The following is a 20,475-nucleotide window of genomic DNA, read 5'->3' as shown; positions in this document are numbered from 1 at the left end:
GACAACTGGGCTATCTGTGCGCTGCTTATCGAGGGGCTTGGTGCTCGAGCCAAGGAGGGTTAGACAACACATTCAAACCAGGTGGTATGTTAAAAACAGAAAAAGATTTGATGCAGATGAAGGGAAGTAGGAGGTTTCAAGAAGTTCTTTCTTTCAGGAAACCCAGATAAATCTAAGCTTATTCAAACCATATGGAGCAAATGCAATTGGCTGACTCTCCATACTACACGTAGCCACAACTCTCGTGCCAGCAAACCAGTTTCACCCTTGGTCATCTTCTCCTTTCTGACTGGCTTTGCTTGATCCAGAGAACAGTATGGTTAAAAAGACAAGAGAGGTAGATTACAAGTCATGATTAAAAGCAGATTAGTCATCTAGGCTTGGATTTAAAAACAAAGATTCCAGAAGATGCCAAGAAGATTGCTGCTTTCAAAATGAGCTTTTCCAAAGTCTTCTCCCTCCAGAGTGAGCGTGAGTGTGTGTCCCCTAACAGAGCTCAAAAGAATTGCTACATTATTCTCCATCATGGGACACCAGTATTGCTGTTGAGTTGTAGTAGGTGACATAAAAGGCAGTTTGCAGGATGGTGCTTGTGCTCTCAGGTGTGTGGGAAGCTACTTTCGAAGGTACCTCTGGGCCAGGATAGCTGCATCCAAGGGGTTCATGGGCTGGGCATCATGGCCCAGGCGTCGCACAGGGGGGATGTTCCCAAACTGTCGCTTCTGTAGGAAGCTCTTGGCCTCATGCAATGTGTTTTTTTCCTCAGCCAGGAGTAGCTGCTGCCTCATGTAGTTCTCAAACTCGTATTGCGAGCACTCCTCTGTCACCTTTACCTGCAAGAGAACTGCCTCAGTAGAGCCACAGTGACAAGCAACATTCCCCCAGCAAGCTGTGCGTGTGCTGAGCTGGTCTGGAGGAGCAAGGAAGTGTGGCAGCAAACACTTCCCACAGCTCTCAACACACACTGTGACCATCTCCGATGGCCCAGAACTACAATGCACAACTAGAGCCCAACACAGGAAAACACTTTCAACTGGACCTGCTGCTGAACTTACCCAAGGGTCTCCCTGGTGGCACCAGAAACAGAGGCCTGAAAACCTTGCAGCACTGTCTTGGGGCAGCTCAGCCCAGTGCTGCACTCAGGAGTTAGCAGAGTTGTTGGACCACAGTTCTCACAGCCCTCCTATGCCCAGTGGAGGGGGAGCTTGCAGAGATTTCTGAAGGTAAAGCTGCCTGCCGGGCTGCTGCGCCACAGGCAAGAGCTCCAAGGAGACTGTCCCCCAGACAGTGAGGTCACCAGCCATCCCTTCCAACATAAAATAACACTGGCAAGAAAACAGGATGTTTGCTCCCATTACAGAATGCACTGGGGACACCGAGCCAAGGCTACCAGCACTTCCTGCCTGTCCCAGCATGTGTGGGACTGAACACATCTTGGAGAGCAGACACCCCAAAGCCTGTGTCAGCTGAGCTCAGCTCCACAGAGCACAGCTGGCTGGTTACCCTCTGCGTCCCTCTCCCAGCCGCATAAAGGACTTTGCTTTCCTTTGCACAAGATGGTGATGGATTCAGCGGCCTCCTAGAGCAGGTCCTCACCATCCTCCCCTCACTAGCTCAGGGGACTGTCAAGGGACTTGGCACAGGGGCAAGGAAAAGCAGCACAAGGGTGTGAAAGGACCAAGGACAAATACTCCCCAGGAAATGCGGCCCTGGGAAGCAGAGCTGAACACCCGCTCCTCCACACACGCCACGGGGCAACCGTCCTGCCCACCCACCTCTTGGGGGTTTTCAGGGTTGGCCACTTGGTCATCGATGTCTGGCACAACTTGCAGAGGACCACTCAGTGAGGACATAGACTGCCTGAGGGCGAGAACACATCGTTAAAACCCAGCACAGTGCCAGCTCCCTCACCCAACAGACTAGTCACAGTACTGCTGCCTGGCCATCGCTGCATACTGTGCTGCTCGATTCCTGCTAGACTACTATTCAAGGACACCTCCAAACTCACAGTCAGCTTCCATTGATGGAAATCATGATAAACACTCCCGCAGAGTTTTTTTTTTTTTTTTTTTAAACAGGATGTGGAACTCTAACATCTTGCATAGGTAGGAGAGAAAACAGCCACGACTCCAAAAATCACAGACTTCCCTGCTGACTCAATAGGCAGCACTAGAACTTTGCTCAGATTGTGCAGCACCGAGGGAGGGCTGCAGGGCTGAGGGCTGTTCCCTGTACCCTGCCAGGACCCATTTCAGCTGGAGCATCCCCACCTCACACATGTAGCAGTGCTCCCACTTGTAACGCTGTCTCATCTTCTTCCCCTCTAGGTCTCATGCCTGATTTTAGTTAATTGACAATGCAGGGCTAATTACAAACTTGTAGGAAATGACTGTCTTTGCATTGCATTCGCACATACATGTACAATATTCCTGACCATTAGTCTATTTCTTAAAAGTCAAATTTGTGGAGGAAAGAGGAGGCAGAGAGCAAAGGCAAAGGCACTCCCGAATCCCAGTACTGTTTAGTAATTTTGCTGCTTTAAAAAAATCCAATCTTTTTGTCACAATGATAAGCATTCGCATTAGCCACTCTGTGTCCATTAGCAGCCACCAATGTCACCTACCAACCAAATGGAAATGTTTGTGATACAGGATTAGAAAACTTCTGCAGTTCTCAGACTGTCCTCTGGTCGCTTGCATTTGGCAGCAGTCTGATGACCACAGCTGAAACAATAAAAACTTGAGGCTGGACACACTGCATTCCTGTCTTTCCCCTCTTGAACATACCATGATGCTATGATGGAGCTCAGCGAATCCAACACTTCAGAAGCTGTCAGACGCTGCTGCGGATCCAAGACCAGCAGTTTTCGGATCAAGCACACAGTGTTTTCTGAGACCCGACCATCCCTGGGAGAGAGAAAGCACAGCGTGCCTGAGGTGGGCAGCGTGTCTGAGGTGGGCAGCGTGAGCAACAGGACGGGCAGGCGGAGAGCATGCAGGTCAGGAGCTGCAGGAGCTACTATTGCTCTGAGTTGGAAGACCCCAGAATTAACAGGCGGTTGTTTCCCTGCCCCAGCAACATGAGGCCTTTCTCACCTTTGCACAAGATGTCCCAGCTCAGCCACTGCTTCCTTGGTGTCTACTGCATTCACAGCCTTTGTTCTCATTTCTGCTGTGACCCTCAGTGGCTCTGACCAAAGCCCCTCCAGCTCCTGCTGCCACAATAAGGCACAGAGCACTGCCTGTGCAGGCATCAAGACTGGGGCTGCCCTGGGACCGGCTGTACTCACTCAGGGATGGTGTACTCGGCAGCCTTGATTTTGCGGAAGAGCTCCTGAGGTATGCTGTCATAGAAGGGGAACTGCCCATAGAGCATGGTGAAGAGCACGACCCCCAAGGCCCACATGTCACTGGGTTTCCCACGGTATGGCCGTCCTGCAGGCAGAGACACAAAAGCAACAGGCTTTATAACACACTTCACATCTGTGGTCCAGCCGGGGCAATACGAAGCGAGAAGCAACCTCTGCACATGCTCCTTTTTTGGAATTAAAATGCTCAGCCCTTCCTATTCCAAGGCAGTAAAAACCTCTCTGAGGTGCACCTTTGCAAGCAAGGAAACCAGTCTTCTCCACAGATGTTTCCCCAATCTCAACAGGCAAGGTTCATCCTTACTGAAGGGCCTTGATATGATATGAGAGCACCAAGTAATCCAAACCACAAGGGCACTGCACAGGAGTTTGTTCCAGAGAGCGCAGCAGGCCCAGCACAACCTGGGAGCAGCTAGAGGGAAACACTGCTTTAAAGTCTCTGCAACCACACAGTAAATCAACAAGAGCAACTTGCATGAGGGTCAAAAATTAAAGTCCAATGCTGTACCACAGCACAGGATTAAGAGAATGACTTCCTCTGACTCACAGAGTGAGTCATTGCCGCAGCATTCACTATCTGTACTAATTATTCTCTGCTTTATATGCTCAAAAAAGGCACCCCTCCCTCCTCCTCCAGCTTCTCCTGCAGTGACATTTCAGCAGCTACAAAATGCAAGCCATCTTGTTGAAAAAGACAGCTTCTCCTGCACACCTAAACCAATGATTAATTCTTTGTTTTTTTTAGCTTCCTCCTAAACAGAGATACTAGTGATACAGACAGAAGGATGTTCTTATGTACCAGGGACAGCGCCTTAGTGTCTCAAGATGGTGGTGAAGTTTGAAGTGTCCTTAAATAACTTCCTTCTGGGTCTGGAGGGGATCAGAACTGAGAGGTTTCAAAACAGCTTTTCCAAGAAAACAGACGGTTGGGCTGCACAGAGCCCCGCAGGAGAAGGACTGCTTGTCTCCCCAGGAGAGCACAGTGCCCCAGCCCGGCAAGGAGGAGGGGATCCAGGCAGCCCTTTGCAGGCACTAGCCAGCTGAATTACAACTGCGAGCTCCTGCAGAGCGGTTGGCTCGTACCATCGCCCTGGTTACAGGGGCCTCAGGATATCCTGAAGAACAGGAAAGGCCTGCAAAAAACACACACATTCTGTCTTCCCCAGCCTGCCCTGGCCTCCCTTCCTGGCGGAGTCCTGCCCAGGAGGGAAGCAATCTCAGACCTGTCTGGCAGATCACCAGGGAAGAGCTCAGCCGCACTCACTGCCACTGTCTGTAATGCTGAGGGGATGGCACCAGGTCTTGAAATAAAAACAGAAAAGAATATCTCTATCTGAAGGCATTTCTCAAATAAAATATTTTTAGAGAACCAAGGCCAGTAATGAATAATTTTGATCTTTTGCAGAACTGTTTTATTGCATACTTTATCTTCTCACAAACAAGTGCCCCAGGAATATTGGCAAAGATTCTGGATTGCACTTTGCTACGGACCTGTCAGTGAACGTTGCTGCCAAACGTAGCGTAGACTTAAATGGAAAACAGCTATTACTAAAAAAGTTAGGACCACAGTTTTACATAACTTCACACCATTCATTCAGTGCATCCAGCAGCTAGTAGCACAGCCTTAATGCTGAGACAAGAGAAACCTGCTGAAGGCAACTAATACACAGAACCTGCAGTCGTTCCTGAAGGTTCCAGGCACTGAAGACACTTAAAAGGTGGGCAAACATTAGGAAAAGCTTCCTTCCTAGACATCTGTTTAAGGTCTCTGTTGGAAATAAGATAGTCCAGAGGGACTGCTGGTTTGGCCCAGTCTGGTCATTCTTTCTATTTTTAAATAACCCTCCTCAGTCAGCCTAGAAGCGCCTGGGGCATCAGTAGTTCCCTTTTGGAAACAAGTAGCAGTGGGAGCAACTGCTCCTCTTACAGTCCTTGCTTGGAATAAACTGACATTATAATGGGATTTGAATGGATTGTTTCTTAGGCCTTCGACTGACCTACTGCTGAAGTCAAGCCTCAGGAACAAAATTCAGACATGGAAACGGAACATCTTGTTTGCAACTGGACTTATTTAGGAACAGACAGGCAGCTTTAAATTAGCTTTGAAGTTCAGGCTAGCCTTAAGACAAAATTTATACTCATTATTTCCCTCTCTACTTTCATAGTTGGAATAATAAACTAGGTCCTATACGTAGACCCTCTTTAAGAGGATCTGAGAAGGCAGGTTTCATATGGAAACAGAAATAGTTTTCATTTAATGACAAGAGCCACAAATAAATGAAACAAAAGTTTTAAATGTAGGGTCTGTGAACTCCTCTTGAGGACTGCAGTGGATTGCCTACCGCTGAGTACATCCGGGCTGATGTAGGCAGGGCTCCCTCGCTGGTCTTTCAGCAGGTCATCTTCACTCACTAGGTGCTTCCCGAGACAGAAGTTTGTTATGGTAATTCGGTGAGTCCTGGGGAGAAGCAGAAGGAATCAGTGAGCAAGGACCATCATGTCACAAACCAGACAAGGGGAAGAGAGGATGTCTACATGGTTTTTGGGGATGCTTGAAGTGGTGGGCTTATAAAAGCAGTTGTAGGACCAGCTCCATCCTGCTGGGAGGGATTTTACATGTGTCAACATGACCTGTGAGGTTCTTTTAGAGAGGGCACAGAGAAGCTATTCTACAGCTGTGGATGAAGCCCACATCAGACCTGAGGGGCGGGTATGAGTGGGGCTGTAAGCGCAGGGTGCTCAGGCAACCTGCCCAGCTTGCAGCCACGCAGGGGACAGCCTCCCATGAGGTGTCCTACAGTAATGCACCCGCAGCAATCAGTGGCACTAGGATTTCTGCTTTGGTACTTCCTGACCACACAAGGAACCACTGTTAAGAAAATAAGTGTTTTATTTTAACAGCTGATACTCTGCTACCCTTCCCAGCTGCTGTTGCTAAGGGTATCTTCTCCACACAACGTATCCTCTCGGCTAAGGGAAAATATCCCACAGGAAGGGCTGCTGTATTTATGCTGCTAAGCACTGTTTGCCTATGCACCTCCAGCAGGCCCTCGAGGGAGGAGGCTATAGGACCTTTCATCAGATTCAGTGCAGCTGCTTATGCTCCCCAACAATCCCACAGCAGAATCCCATGGCAGTTTTCCCCGATCTCCAGGCTCTTTACAGCAAGGTACACAGAACAGAGAAGGTATAATCAAAACTAAGAAAACCTCCTGCAGTTAAATATCTCATAAAAGCTGAGAACTGCAGGTATGTGCAATTTCTGTATTAAGACACCCCTACTTCCCCATGGTACTGTATACTCCAAATTAGGAACTTTTCTAGGAAAAGTATGATCATTACACAATCAGTTACTGCCACATTAAAACTTCCATGTCACACAGGTAATTTGGTTCTTAACACACAAATTAAAGGACTGAGCAGAAAAATACTGTCAAGATTTCTATATTCTTGAAAATATGATCTAAGAGCATGAATTAAACCAGTTAAAATAACCATGAAACATTTCCAGCAAATTTTGACAAACGAAATAAAACTGAGTGTGGGTTGGCACTGGAGAGCTGATTAATAAGACAGATTTGTGTTTAAGAAGTGTTAGATTCAACTGTCAAGATACTTCCCCGGGTGAATAACAAGTTCCGGGATTTGTTAAAGATTCAAAAGACTAAGTTTTCTGAAGGACACAGAAATGTTTGGGGTTGCTTAGTTTTATTTAGCCATTGAAGCTGGATCTAAACTGTGATTAAAAAAATCCAACTACTGACTGCCTACATGGGAGCTCAACCCCAAGAGGCTCAATGTGAGCATCTTCAGGGGACAGTGCCTGGAGGTTTTCATTAGCCCAGGAGATCAGTGCGCAGGGCTCATTGTTTAGAATCATACATAGCTCAGCTTGGCTCTCCAGCCCATAGGAAAGACCTTGCTGTCTTTCATGAGCATGTCTGGAACAGAACAAACATTTCTATCAGTCCAGATGACTGGTCCTCTCCATGGAAATCTATTCCTAAGCTTCACCCACCCTTCAAATGACTCACTGCTTTGGAGGCTACAGGCAGGTTTTCTTTACCAGCTGATGCTCTTGCCAGTAAAAAGCAAGTGTATCAGTAGTTCAAAGAATGACTTTGACAAATAAGTTGACACAGCTTCAAATACCTTCCCCCTTACACTGCCCAAAACAGGAGGGAAGCTCTGTGAGGACCCTTGAAGCAGCAATCTCAGGCTGCCTCTTTCTAGCAAGCAGGAGAATAAACAAGCAAGCAAGAGACAGGAGATTCATCCTAAAGCAACTAACTAGAGAGCATCTAGAACAATATTCAGGTGGCCTTGGTGGAGGGGGAAATCACCTGCTGTTGTGGGGAAAATGAAGTTTATTTCAATAGGCAAAGTCGCTTTGCCTTCTCCCTAAGCCTGAAAGAAAAAACAGCTGTGGCAGCAAGCCTGCACCCTTTGAATAGGCCCTAGAAAGCTGCAAACCCAAACCCTCCCTACTTTTATTCACTCCACAAAGTGCAGGCAAGCGCTTCTAACTGAAACGATCAGCGATCGACTTTCTACAAGTCTAACTGCAGACAAACCCCAGCCTTATTCCCTTCAGGGCAGTCAAACCCATTCCAACAGGACTGAAAGAGAATTATCAGAGATCTGCATCAGCATCCTTTGCTATGAGTGAGTCACGCTTCAGTTATGACCCTTTTGACTGATGCTATGCCTTCTCTCTCTCTCTCTCTCTTTTTCTAGGAACTTAATTTACACCTCCTACCCCTGGGGAAAGGTGGGGAACCACACCACCCTTCTGGCACACTGGCATTCATTTTCTCCAGAGTAAGTGGACGGGCAACAAAAGGACTCTTATACTCGTGCTCTTATATTTCACATCAAGAAGATCCTCGCGTTAACCTTATTTCCAGAGCAGGTGTGCAGTGCAGAAGGCAGGCATTTCCTGCTGAAGCCAGGGCGTGTCCAAGGCACAGACCTGACCCATCAGAGGCCACTATCATTTACCTTGTTCATAGCAACTGTGCTGGTGGCTTCAGAGTGAAGGCTGGTTCAGAAAGCTTACGTTTCCCAACACATTATGAAAGGCAATGACAAAAAAAAGGGCTTAGGTTGAAAACAAGACAACAAACAAAAACAAACCCAGAAACATCATAAAACAATAGGCACTAGAAGCTGTGATGCAGCAAGGAAAAATGCCTAAAACAGCATCTGGAGCTGAGCACCAGCTGAGCTTTCCTCCTCCATATGGATTAGTTCAGCCATCACACTACTACCGAATATCTTCCAAACAGACTCTTTAAATGAATATTTAGAAGAACTATAGATGGGAAAGCCTGGGCAGTACTGCAAGCCAGCAGAGCGAGGGGTGTTCCCAGGTTACAGAGGCCTTGCTTCCCACTGCACTCTGAATTTAGTTTTCCTTTACTTCAAATTTATCCCCAATATCCCTGTGACCCACCATCACAATCAGACAGATTTTGGTCTGTCTTGTGCTTAAACAATCAAGAACATCTTGGTTATTGCATCTACAATGAGCAGAGAAAAGACAAAACATGAAATATTTTAAAGACCTGCAGAATCAGGGACCAAGAGGTATCAAATGACTGCCCATTTTATAAACTCAGGGAAGTTCTGCTATTGGGATGAAGAACTGTAGAATCGAACATTTTTGTATTTCCTCAGTGGTTTAGAGGGAATCTGACACGAGAAGCAGTGAAATGCTTCCTATAACCCACGGTAGTACAGATCTGCATTTACCGATGAGCAGCACTTCGAGCCAGTCTGATCAGAGTCACCCTTCACAAGTAACTCTAGGAAGTGCAGTTCAGCATCTCAACAGCTCAGCCTCCACTAAGATGTGGGCAGCTCAAGACACTTTACATCTTTCCCACACCAACATGCATTATCTAGATAAAAACAGCGATGAAACTAAGATCTGCTCCATTCCTCTACAATCCTAATGAAGTAAGTTTGTCTTTATTGCAATTCCTAGCCACTCTTTAGTCCTTCAAAAAAAATGACGCTAGTTATCAGAAGGTGTGAACTGAGATTTTACAGCCAGAAGTTACCACTACGACCATCTGCACTAACACCTTCTATTACGCACACCACAAACTACTCAAAATATTAACACTGCCTTCCAGGACACAACGTTTAAAAAACTCCACAGTGTAAAAATTAACGGTTATTTCAATTTACTCATAAAGCATTTGACTCAATCTGAGTAGAACTCAAGTATCCACTTGGGGTTAACCCGACTCAATATTCTGGGCACAAATTAATCCAGGAAGCTAAAGCAAACGTGAAATAATTATGCAAGAGCTAACAGTTTGCAGTATAACGAAGAGCACTGAAGACTTCAGACTCAAATCCACCCAGATTCATTCCTCAGCACAGAATTTTCGGAAGTAGGTGCCGACCATGAAATCATCCTAAGTTTGGTGGATAAGCGAACTATCTAGGACTAACTCAATTCATTTTTGAGATGATCATGTAACATCAAGCTGAATTTGCATTTTTTGCTCAGCTTTCTTCTCTCTATCTCATCTTTTTGGTACAGTTGATCAAACACTCCCTCAGTTGTGTTCCCCATAAAATACTCACTTGAAGGAAAAGCCATAAAACTGGCAGATCAGCAGCTCTGCAGCAGACTTACCTTTTGTTTAGCACCATGTTTCCTAGCTTCAAGTCCCTGTGCACAATATTTTTCTGTAAAATATATGTTAATATAACATCAGCAAAAGTACATTTGCTATAACTCTAAATTTGATACTTGGTGAAAGAACACTAATTATCCTTCAGAATCATTCTACCTTCATTCTCAGGCTAAAAAAATACAGGTGGAAAACGCTCACCTTCTTAGCATATTTGGCTGCTTCTAAAAACAAACTAAGGGAAACAGGACACTGCTTTAGCCACATACAGAAGGCAAAATAATTTAATAGAACTGTAAGTTATTAAATTATTATTAAATTTCTAATTCATCGATCTCAAACTTGTAGCTTGAGATATTCAACTCAAAAAAAAAAAAAAAAAAACCCAAACCAAACCAAACAAACACAAAAACACCAAAAAAACTTGCAAGGTGATTTATACCACTTCAAAACAAAAGTCTTGAAGCGCTTCCAACATTTGATTAGCCTCTGCTCTCCTCAACCATCCCTTTTTGGCTTTAATAACCCTGACGTTCACCTAACCTGCATTTTGTTCAGCTGGCCTCTCTCCATAGCCTACCAGTGCTGTGTTATCCTGGGGGAACACAGGGGCGGGGAAAGGAATACTCTTCTATGACTCGGTGCATGAGGTCTTATCTTACACAGAGCACTGTTATTGGGAATCAGCTGAAACATCCACCCTTTGTAACATTTTCCACTGCCTGTACGACCAATATAAAAAAAACTGCACATCTTCCAGTACTCAAAGGGATAACAAAGATCGTACCTTATGTAATGCTTCTACTACTCGTACCACATCATAAAATATCACAACAGTCTCTCGCTCACTGAGTCTCTTCTCTTTAATGACATAATGCTGCAAATTGATCAGATCTGCTGTTTTGTCACTGAAATCATGAGCACAGAGACAGTCTAGCACAAGACAAATGCGCTTCTTCATTTTTCTGACCATTCTATTGGCTTCCAGATCTTCTATAATTTCACAAGCTCGGTCCTACAAGGAGACAAAGAAATGAGCAATAGTTCTGGGATACTACCCCGGTGCATATATGCATATTTAAGAAGAAAGCATTGGAAAATAAATAAATATATGCTAATGCTGAAATAAGCAAAAACAGTTAAAGTATTTAACCTCTATCCTGACTTGGGATTTCAAAAATAAGACACAATCTCCACTTAAAGAATGCAAAGAAAGCTACATGCATAAATCTCAATAATGATGCTGACATATATCATTCTGTGGTAGTGAATTTGTGAATACCAGGAACCGGAAGAAGAACAAAATCTTAATCAAGAATAAACTCTTTCATAACATTCTAAACACTGTCTAAACACTGTCGCCATCTCTGAGTTTCCCCAGGAGAAGAGGGAAGGAGTGATACGCCAGGGCAGTGCTCAGGAGAAAATAAGATCTTCTCTGCTGCAAGACTGACTGCACAGCTGAATGCTTCCTGCTTGAGTCTATGTGGATAGATATTTGCATTGCAGTCCTGTGCCACGCGCTCTAGGTGACCCTGCGTGTGCAGGGGGGTTGGACTAGATGATCCCTAGAGGTCCCTTCCAACCTTAATGATTCTGTGATTAAAAGGACACCACCAAACCGGACAAATGATTCACTATAACCTAGATGGCATCAGGCAAAAACCTATTGACAAAAGTTAAATATCAAACTATGAAATGCCAGCATCCAATGCGCCGATCACACTCCATAAGCAGCTCTGAAGGTACTGTACCTGAAAGAGCCCATGATGATGAACCACCCCTTCTTGACTGTGGAGAAGTGAAAGGAGAGAATACTCTGTGTGCAGCAGCATCTTGCCCTGTCGTTCTTCCTGGGTTTCTATTCCTTTATCACCCCTTTCCTCTAAGGTCAGAATCTTCAGGAAAAGAAAAAAAATTTTTACAACTCTCAGGAAAACTCAGAGGTCCCCAAACCTCCAGAACATTAAGTAGCAGTTGAATGTAGTTACTCTAACATTTATATACTTGCCACAAACCTGTCTGAACTAACATCTGTGCAGAAAGCACAACATAAATTTGATTAATGCACAAAAGCACTTTGCATGGCTTTTTGCACACATCCCAAAATTGTTCCTGACGGTGCTGCCATTATTTTGAAGCGCCCTGAGTAGGCCAGAAAGCTCCAGGATACCATCGCACAACCCTGTGAGAACAGCAGCCGTGGAGGTCTTGTTTCAAAGCCAATCTTGACACATAATCTATGCCTGGCAGAACCGCTCAGCAAGGGGAAAAGTTTAAACAGCCATTCCTAGAATGCGCCAGCCCAGGCTACAAATTCCAAGCAGTCCAGTAAGAGAGCAAGAGTTAAACGAGGTCTGAAGATCTGAAACCCTTGCACTGCACTTACCTTTAGCTGATAAAAGTCATCTGTCCCATCCTTTCTTGCCAAACATTGAACAATACTTGGCACAGGGGAGTTACCTAAACGCGGACCTAAGAGCACAAAGCAAAAACAGACTTGTTTTCCTTTAAGCAACAATGACTAATTCAGTGTTACATCAGTTTTTAAGCGTCACACAGATTACATTAGTTTAAAACAAGTTCCTTTTTTTAATCAGAAGGCTAAGTGTTGTTCCATAATTTCTATTTATCTAAAGAAAAAAAAGATACTGAATATGAAACCTTTCTGAACAAGGTTTCATTTGTTCATTGGAGAGAAATTTAGGGGAAAAAAACAAACAAACAAAACACCACTGTCCAGGTGGTTTTAGAAATGCCAATTTCTGCATGCTTGAGCCATATGGCTCTTGCATTTACTAGCAACACTCATGGCAAAGAACTATTACCAAACCTCTGAACCTCATTGCCGTCTCTGCTCAGATACACTGATTAGTCCAAAATTTAAGTTAACATCCAATTCTACAATTCAGCTTAAGCCAATCCATTTCTAACCGATTATCCACTGTTTTCACCTGTGAAGCTTATCATGTTTCTAGCACTTTATACAGCCAGTTCTGACCTAAAAGCAATTCTCAAAAGCTTGCACAACAGTCTTGCCCTGCCATGCACCCCTGGTAATGCCAAACTATATTAAGTTGTCTACATAGTGATTATACAGTGTAGTCTACTGAAAAATGATTGAATATATCCCCAGGGCCCCTGAATTAACTTGCTTTTAAACCAAGTTTATAAATGTAGTTTAAAGAGGGAAAAAAATAAAGAAGGATTGATATTTATATTAAAAGCCCCATCTGCCTTCCTAAATCAGTATTTCAAACCTCCTAGGTACAGAAGGTCCAACTAATGCTACTTTGTTAATATCAGATGAATTGCACTCTGATGTAAGAAGCTAAATTACACACCTGCTTTGTCTCATTTTATCATTTCTTTTATATTCAGTTTTGATATCAGTGGCTTTCTACCTAGAGAACTGCAGATGAAGAAAGCCTTTCCCCACTTACCTAAGATAAAAGGGCCTGCTCTCTTGGCATTATTTCCAGAAATCCCTGTACAAAGAGCTTTTGCCTTAGTGGATGTTTCTCCAGCGCCTCTGTCTGATGCTCGCCGCTTCATCCTTGGCTCTTTAAAGGCAAAGAAGATCACATTTTGATGAGGACCTGAGTTAATTTCCTTTTACTTAATTATATATTTACATGTGGGCACTTAAAAGTGCATGCAAAGAACACTTTAATCTATCAGAGGAGTATTCATGCTTTGCACTAAATACTTTTTTCAAAGTACACACATATCATTATAGTTCTATAGCATGAACAACTAAAAGCATAAGTAATTTTCGCTTAGTGAAAGTTAATCTGTTTTCAAACATGCAGGAACCTTCCGCTGCTCTGAACCCTGAAGACAATTTGATCACATTACGGCAAAATCAATACTCCAAAGTCCAAGTTCATGTCTCAGTCGCTAAAATACCTCTTCCCTAAACAAAAACTTTGTTTCATTTCAACAGAAAAAACAAATAAACAAACAAAAAAACCCCAATTTTCGTTGAAAAGCTATCCTTCACACAGAGCAGGTTTACTGCTAGCATAAGGCAGCTCCAGCAGCAAACTGAACTTATTTCTTGTTCACCTCTGTTTCACCTTTAAATATTGGAAATTAGTTTTAAAGACTCACAAATATCTACCATTAAATGCTCCCATGATTAAAGACAAAAAGACAGACAGACAGAAAGACAAGCAGGCACACATCCACTTTCTTACTCTTAGCAAGTCAAGACCAAGCTCTGGTAATTTTCCCTAAAATGTTCCTACACCAGACTGGAAAAAAAAATGTCGTCTATTGTACTTTGTTAAAAGGAGTGTGTTTCACAAAGTAAGAGAGCGATAAATCACCATGCTTTTAATATAGTCGGGAAGTTTATTCTCTAGCAGTTCCACCCTTTATGTGGACACAACAGTGACCTCATTGCATCAATTTATAAAGCAGTATCTGTCACCAAAATCCTCAGAAGTAACAAAAGAGGTAAGGTGAGAAGTCTTAACAGCAGAAATCACATCCATGTTCTACTGTATTCTACCAACAGTCCATATCTTTGAAAGAAAACATATTATCAGGTCCAATTAGTTAAACATAAGAAAAACTGGAGCTCCATATGCTCCTTACTCTGTTCATTTTCCATCCCTGACCTAATATTTGAGTGTACTTTATAAAAGCCTCCATTCCTTGCGACATAATCATTCCTGATGGAAATATATGAGTAAGATTTCAACTGCAGAAACCCCACTGCATAGAAACTCTGAGATAATAACCGTTGCGCAATCTGAGCTGGATAGGGAACTATGATGCAAACAGCGTTATCGTAAACAAAATAATCTGAGGACTCACGTAGTTCAGCATCAACTGTATCTTTACTCTTCGTCCAAACTAGGTTTTCCAACGTCTCAGGAGACAGCAGGCATCACCTTGGAGAAGGCTGAATGGTCGAAAGGTCGAGGACTCTGTAATGTGAAATGAGATACAGTTGATGCTGGGGTTCTGGATTATCCTTGATTACGATAACGTGATATGCACCAAAACTGCAGCTTGAAACATCTGTGTGAGTTCTGACTAAGAAGGTCTCCAGCTCCTGATCTCACATGACAGAATGAAAACTGCCTTAAAGTTTAAGTCACCAAAGGATCGGAGATGCATGGCCATGCCCAGCAAGACAAACACAAACACCATGGATCTCCGACAGCACTTTCTGAAGGGAGATGGATCTTTGGATTGGAAAGAAACACAACCTCCATTTTAACCTTTGTTGCCTGTTTCAAAGCTTGACTGCATTTTAAACATGGCATGAGTGGTAATCTGAATATTAACCAAATTCTCAGTACTAGAAGTGATTTTTAATCACTGTCTATGTTAACGCTTTCAAGTTTAGACTTCACAGAATTTCTGCAAAGGGCAAAAAAAGAACACACAGAGTGTTATTTGTAGCAAGGTCCCACTGCACTTTGTGTTTGTCCCCCACACAGTTACCAGCATTGAGTTATACATTAACTGAAAAAGGCAAAAAGAATGTTTGGGACACGGGAGCCCAACTTCCAACACCAGGTAAAACATAATACAGCGGTGTAGCTTGGTACTGTGAAACCTGCAGAGACTGTTCAGCCCTTATTTCAAAGGCCATTTTTAGGTTATTAGCACTTTGACAAGCAGCAATCAAAGGCACTGCTGGAGGTAGCAGGCCCACCCGGCACAGCCACCGCTGCAGACTCGTGCAGAGGGGCCGTGCCAGGGCCTGGAGCTCGGCCACCAACGCCATCGCGCCAGCGCTCTCGCTGGGAGCTGTCCAGGCACCCTGAGCCTCCCCCTGCTCAGGGAACATCCGCCAGCTTAACATCACAGCCCTGGCACGAAATTCTTATAAGAGTAAACAAGAAAAGCACCAACACACGAGCACTGTGCTAGGAAAGACAATTCTGCTCAGTCAGTGCCCCACATTCACTCCACTTCCTTCCCAGCCTCACTGATCCTCCCTACTCAGCCCTGGTTATTTGGATTGAATCTCAAGGCAGTGAGGACAGTGGGTGCAGCATCCCCCTAACCTTGAGTGTATTCAGAGCTGGTTCTAATCCCTTGGTGCTCAGGGCTGGCCCTTGCACAGCCTCTGGAAAGCCCCCTGAGCATGGGGAAGAGAGCGGAGGCAGCCGCCACAAGAAAACAGGATTCTTTTCCCTTTTCTGCGTGTTGTGCAACTCCAATGAGAGCAAGGAAAGTGGTCAAAGGCCACGGATATCACCGTGAAAATCTAGAGGCCATACCTACCCCACGCTTTGACATACTGAAAACAACAGTATTTTGAAACAGTATTTAAGGAGAGTGCCCTGCCCTTCCAAGAGGGCACTGAAGTTGGAAGCTGCACAACTTCTCCTGAACGTACTGTTTGCTCAGGCCGCATCACCCTAAAAAAATGACCTGTTCCATTCCTACAAATGAGATTGCCTTTGAAAGTGAGGGAATGGGTTGAGTAATAGCTAGGAAACGTTGACTGCTAACAGATAACAAAGCCCACCAATTTTGCAAGGGTTCCACGGCTATGGGGAATGAAGCATCTCCAGGAAGGAATTTACACGCATTAAAGAAAATAACAAAGAAAAAAAAAATCACCTCAAGACCACCTGGTAACTCAAGAAGCAGAGCAGCCCAAAGACAACTAACAACCAGCTCCACAGCTGACACGGTCACCTCAACCCCGAAACCTGGGAGCCACTGGGGAGCTGGGAACACCAAGGGTGAAACCAGAAGGGCCAGCACTGTCGACGAGCGCAGCCGCCAGCCTGCGACTGAAACACGTGCGCAGGACACAGGAATGACCTCTCCCTGGAGACTCCTGGCAGCTACAATTTGTCATCGATCTCAAAACGTCAGCTGAAGAAACACAAAGAAGGAGGCACCACAGAGAGACCGGCCGAGGCACTCTGGAGCCTCTTGCTGTCGTGCTGCTCCAGAGGTGCAGGATTTTACTCTGTATATTCATGAAATATCGATCTCCCCTTCCCTGCAGGAAAAGACCTGTCACCTAATAGGATTTTTGTCCATCTTTCTCTTTTGGGAGGCAAATGCTGTAACACTGGTCACAGTTCTGCTTGGCACCACAGCTCAGGTAGCCTGTTTTGAACACGAGTCGAGGCAGAGGAATCCAAACTTCTGTCTCTGATACCCAGATGAGCCTTCATGACTGGCGAGCGCTTTGGAGGATGCTCCTCTGCAGCTCTGCTCTCACCTTGGTTCCCTTAAGAGTCAGCTGTCCTGCTGCTTGCTGATACCGAGGCGCCAACATCGAGTTTTTGCAGAAAATGTTTTCAGCCCAACTCACTTTCTCCTCAAAAATAAGCGGAAAACAGACTGCATATTTCTATCACAAATGCTGCAGAGTTGGCACAAAGGTTACTGTTTGGTTTGTACCTTCTGATCTGCTCTTCAACTTTTATTACAGGACTCAGTGCAAGCCTGAGTTTTTAAAAAATTCTAAGCTAAATATTGGTTCAAATGAGCAGGATGAAACTGCATCTTTTACCACCCAAGTAGTTTACTAGACAACATTTAACCAGTCATATTTAATCAACGTTCTTATCTATTTTTAAATGTGGCTCATGGCAAATTCCAGCTCACGCAAAGTGAGATTGGACACAATCTAAACATCTTGATGAACAGCAACATTAAATGAGTAAAACCTTGAGTATGACCTGGCTTCTCTGCATGGAAATATGCAGCAACAAACGGGCTGGGATCATGCGAGAAAACAGCAACGGCACAGAGCATTGGAATACACCGTCCCCAGGCATCCCCAGCTTGAGACATCTCTGACCACAGTCATTGGCTCCTCCAGGTACAGAGGCAAGATTCCCATTTGAAAAGCTTCCCTAAAAACAGGTGGAGTTCAAATTAGATGAGGCCCGATGAGGAGTCATTTGCTCTGGGATTACAGGAAGGTTTTGTCAGGTGCATTCAAAACACCCAAGGTGTGACGGAGCAGGGAGGCTACCAGCGAGCGCCAGCGCAGCTCCCTCGCCTCGCAACAGGACACGCACTGGAGCGGATCCCCCTCAGCAGGGAAGGGCAAATCCAACAGGCTTTTCCTTCCACATGGCAATGGTGCTGGCATCACTGCACAGGAGCATTAGCTCTCAACCTACAGAAGCTTCACAAGTTGTAAAGGAAAAACCAAAAATGTCACAAAAGAAAGAAGTTAGATTGTTCAAAGAGCAAACAGTACAAAACTTGTTGATACTCAGAATGACAGAACCTGCAGAGAACCCCAAGAGGACCCTCTTGGGAGTGTGAACGAAGCCTGGGTATCCCTTGGGAGAACACACTGCCAGAGGGGATCCCAACAGCCTCTGCCCATGCCCAGCTGCAGGCGAGCTCCATCTTTTCAGAGAAGGAAAAACTTCCTGAGGCTGAGCATCAAGGAAAGGAAATGCCCTCCTGGCCCCCACAGGCTGTCAGGGGAAATTCTGAAGTCCTGGATTCCAGTAACATAATTGCAGCACCAATAACGCAACAAGCTAAGCTTTCTTTAAGCCCTTCTGATACATCAACATATTAGATAGGACTCATCTCTGGGAGTTCCCTACTCACTTACACAATCACTAACTTAAGCTTAACCCTTTCATGCTCAAGGATGGGCCACATCCATAAGGTTTCCCAGGCAGCAGAAACCCAGCAGACCCAACAGAGCTCCCTCCCTGCAGAGGCAGCAGGAGCACAAGGGCACAGGAGAGAGAAGGGGAAGCGAAACCGTGATGCTCGGAGCACCTCGGAGCCTGCGCTGCACTCTCAGGAGCGGTGGGTGGCACGTGGAGCTCTTGACCTCAGGCTCCCATGAAGTCATGGCTTAAAATCACTATCTGATGAGACGTTTATTGCACTAGATCTTATTTTTCATTTACAGCTTACATTACCAGGTATGTTTAGTAATTCTAAGTTCACTGCAGCAGGACTGGCTTCGCATGGACAAAGATTATTGCATGACTCATACACTGATACTTTTCCTTTATGGCGAGAGGTGCTTGCTGTTTTAAAATGCAATTTACTCTTTTAGCCCTAACTAGACAGAAAATAATATTTCAAGTTATCTACATGTTTATTTCATGCTACCACACTAACGGTACCACTGTACATACCACAAAAGCACATTTAATATGAGTACCACAAGACCAAAAAGGAATTTACTGCACTGACAAGAAAAGACTATTTCATATGAAAACGGCACTAGGCACAGCACTTCCTCCAGCCTAGCAAGAGTGAGGCACAAAGCAGGAATCCAAGTTTCTGCAAATAGAATAACACTCTCCTCATTGGATTTAATGCAATGAGCTGTTTCGGCAAAATCAATAAGGTTGTGCTTAATTAAAGTGCAGCTAAGTGTCCGCCAGGCTTCCGCCTGGGTGGTTTTAGCAGGAGATCATTCTTCAATAACCCGAACAGCTGAACATGAGGGGTCTTTTAAGTGATGTGATTATGGGACCAACCCCTCAATGTAGATACCCCAGGGAAGCAATAAATGCAGTCATCAGACACATTCCAGCACCAGGGAAGCCCCCTCCTTGCCCCAGCTGCCACGGATGGGGCCTTCTCGCTACCAGGGCATGAGCAGCAGCTCTTTGGAGGGGCACTCTGGACCAACCCTGCTCTGCCCACACAGTCGAGCCCTGCGCATGTAGCGGACACCTGCATCCAGCAGGCCATGCATTTCTGTATGGAAACAAAGAGCCCCCCAAGCAGACACACAGCCAGACCACAAACTGGGCAGGCAGAACCGTTACCCAGAGCACAGCAGTAGACCTAGAGCACAGCAGTGGACGTTAAACCTATAGAGAACTTGCAGAAAAACAAAGGCCTTTAAAAAGGCTCCTTCAAGGTAGGGGAGTTTGGAAGCTTCTTTCCACAGGCGCTTCCTGCCCAGCAAGCTGCAGTGCCAGGGAGCACAGCCCCTCACCTGCTTCAGGGTCTAGGAATCCCTGCACACGCCCGGCTCGTGCGTGGCCACAACGGGATGGGCAGGACGGGGCGAGCAGCCGCCCCCGAAGGCCAAGCCCAGGAGGCTCCCGCGCCCCGAGGAACAGCGAAGGCGGCTCCTTCCCGATGCTCCCACTCGCTGCGAGGAAGCAGCGAGCGGAGGCAGCGCTCGCCAAGGCCGGACACGCTTCCGCAGCCGGGCCCGGCTCCCGTAGCCCGCGCCCCGCTCACGGCCCCCCGCGGTCCTACCCGCCCGGAATGGGCAGGACCTGCCCGTCGCGGAGCCCGACTCCCCGTCCCATCCCGGCTCACCCATGGCCCCCGGGGCGGCGCGGCCGCCGGCGCCTCCCGCAGCCCCCGCCCGGCCGCGGCCTCTGCTGCGCTGCACGGCCACCTGACAACGGAAATGACGCACGCCGCCCTGCCCGCCCCGCCCCGCGCAGCCGCCATGCCGCCTCCTGCCGGCCGCCGCGGACACGGCGTCGGGGAGCGCCGCGCTCCGATCCGCTCGTT

General features: G+C 45.8%; 1 protein-coding gene across 2 annotated transcripts; it reads right to left on the bottom strand.

Moving 5' to 3' along the window:
- Positions 1-130: 130 nt before the first annotated feature.
- STK40 (serine/threonine kinase 40) lies at positions 131-20,349 on the bottom strand. 2 transcript variants are annotated; one of them, XM_088531035.1, is made up of 12 exons: positions 20,275-20,326; positions 14,842-14,954; positions 13,461-13,580; positions 12,407-12,492; positions 11,772-11,915; positions 10,805-11,032; positions 10,020-10,072; positions 5,710-5,825; positions 3,290-3,434; positions 2,787-2,906; positions 1,776-1,860; positions 131-833 (listed from the first exon to the last, which is right to left on the bottom strand). In XM_088531035.1, exons 3-12 carry the CDS (start codon positions 13,570-13,572, stop codon positions 615-617), a joined length of 1,308 nt encoding a protein of 435 aa, XP_088387161.1. In that variant the 5' UTR covers positions 13,573-13,580; positions 14,842-14,954; positions 20,275-20,326; the 3' UTR covers positions 131-614. The 2 variants fall into 2 exon arrangements, with proteins under 2 accessions (XP_088387161.1, XP_088387160.1); XM_088531034.1 differs by lacking the exon at positions 14,842-14,954 and having other exon boundaries at positions 20,275-20,349.
- Positions 20,350-20,475: the final 126 nt, after the last annotated feature.

Source organism: Tinamus guttatus, unplaced genomic scaffold, assembly GCF_059628265.1.
Source record: "Tinamus guttatus ecotype Peru unplaced genomic scaffold, ASM5962826v1 Tinamus_guttatus_pri_ptg000397l, whole genome shotgun sequence".
Lineage (NCBI taxonomy): Eukaryota > Metazoa > Chordata > Aves > Tinamiformes > Tinamidae > Tinamus > Tinamus guttatus.
The sequence above is the reverse complement of the archived record's forward strand: the minus strand, read 5'-3'. Positions and strand labels throughout refer to the sequence as shown.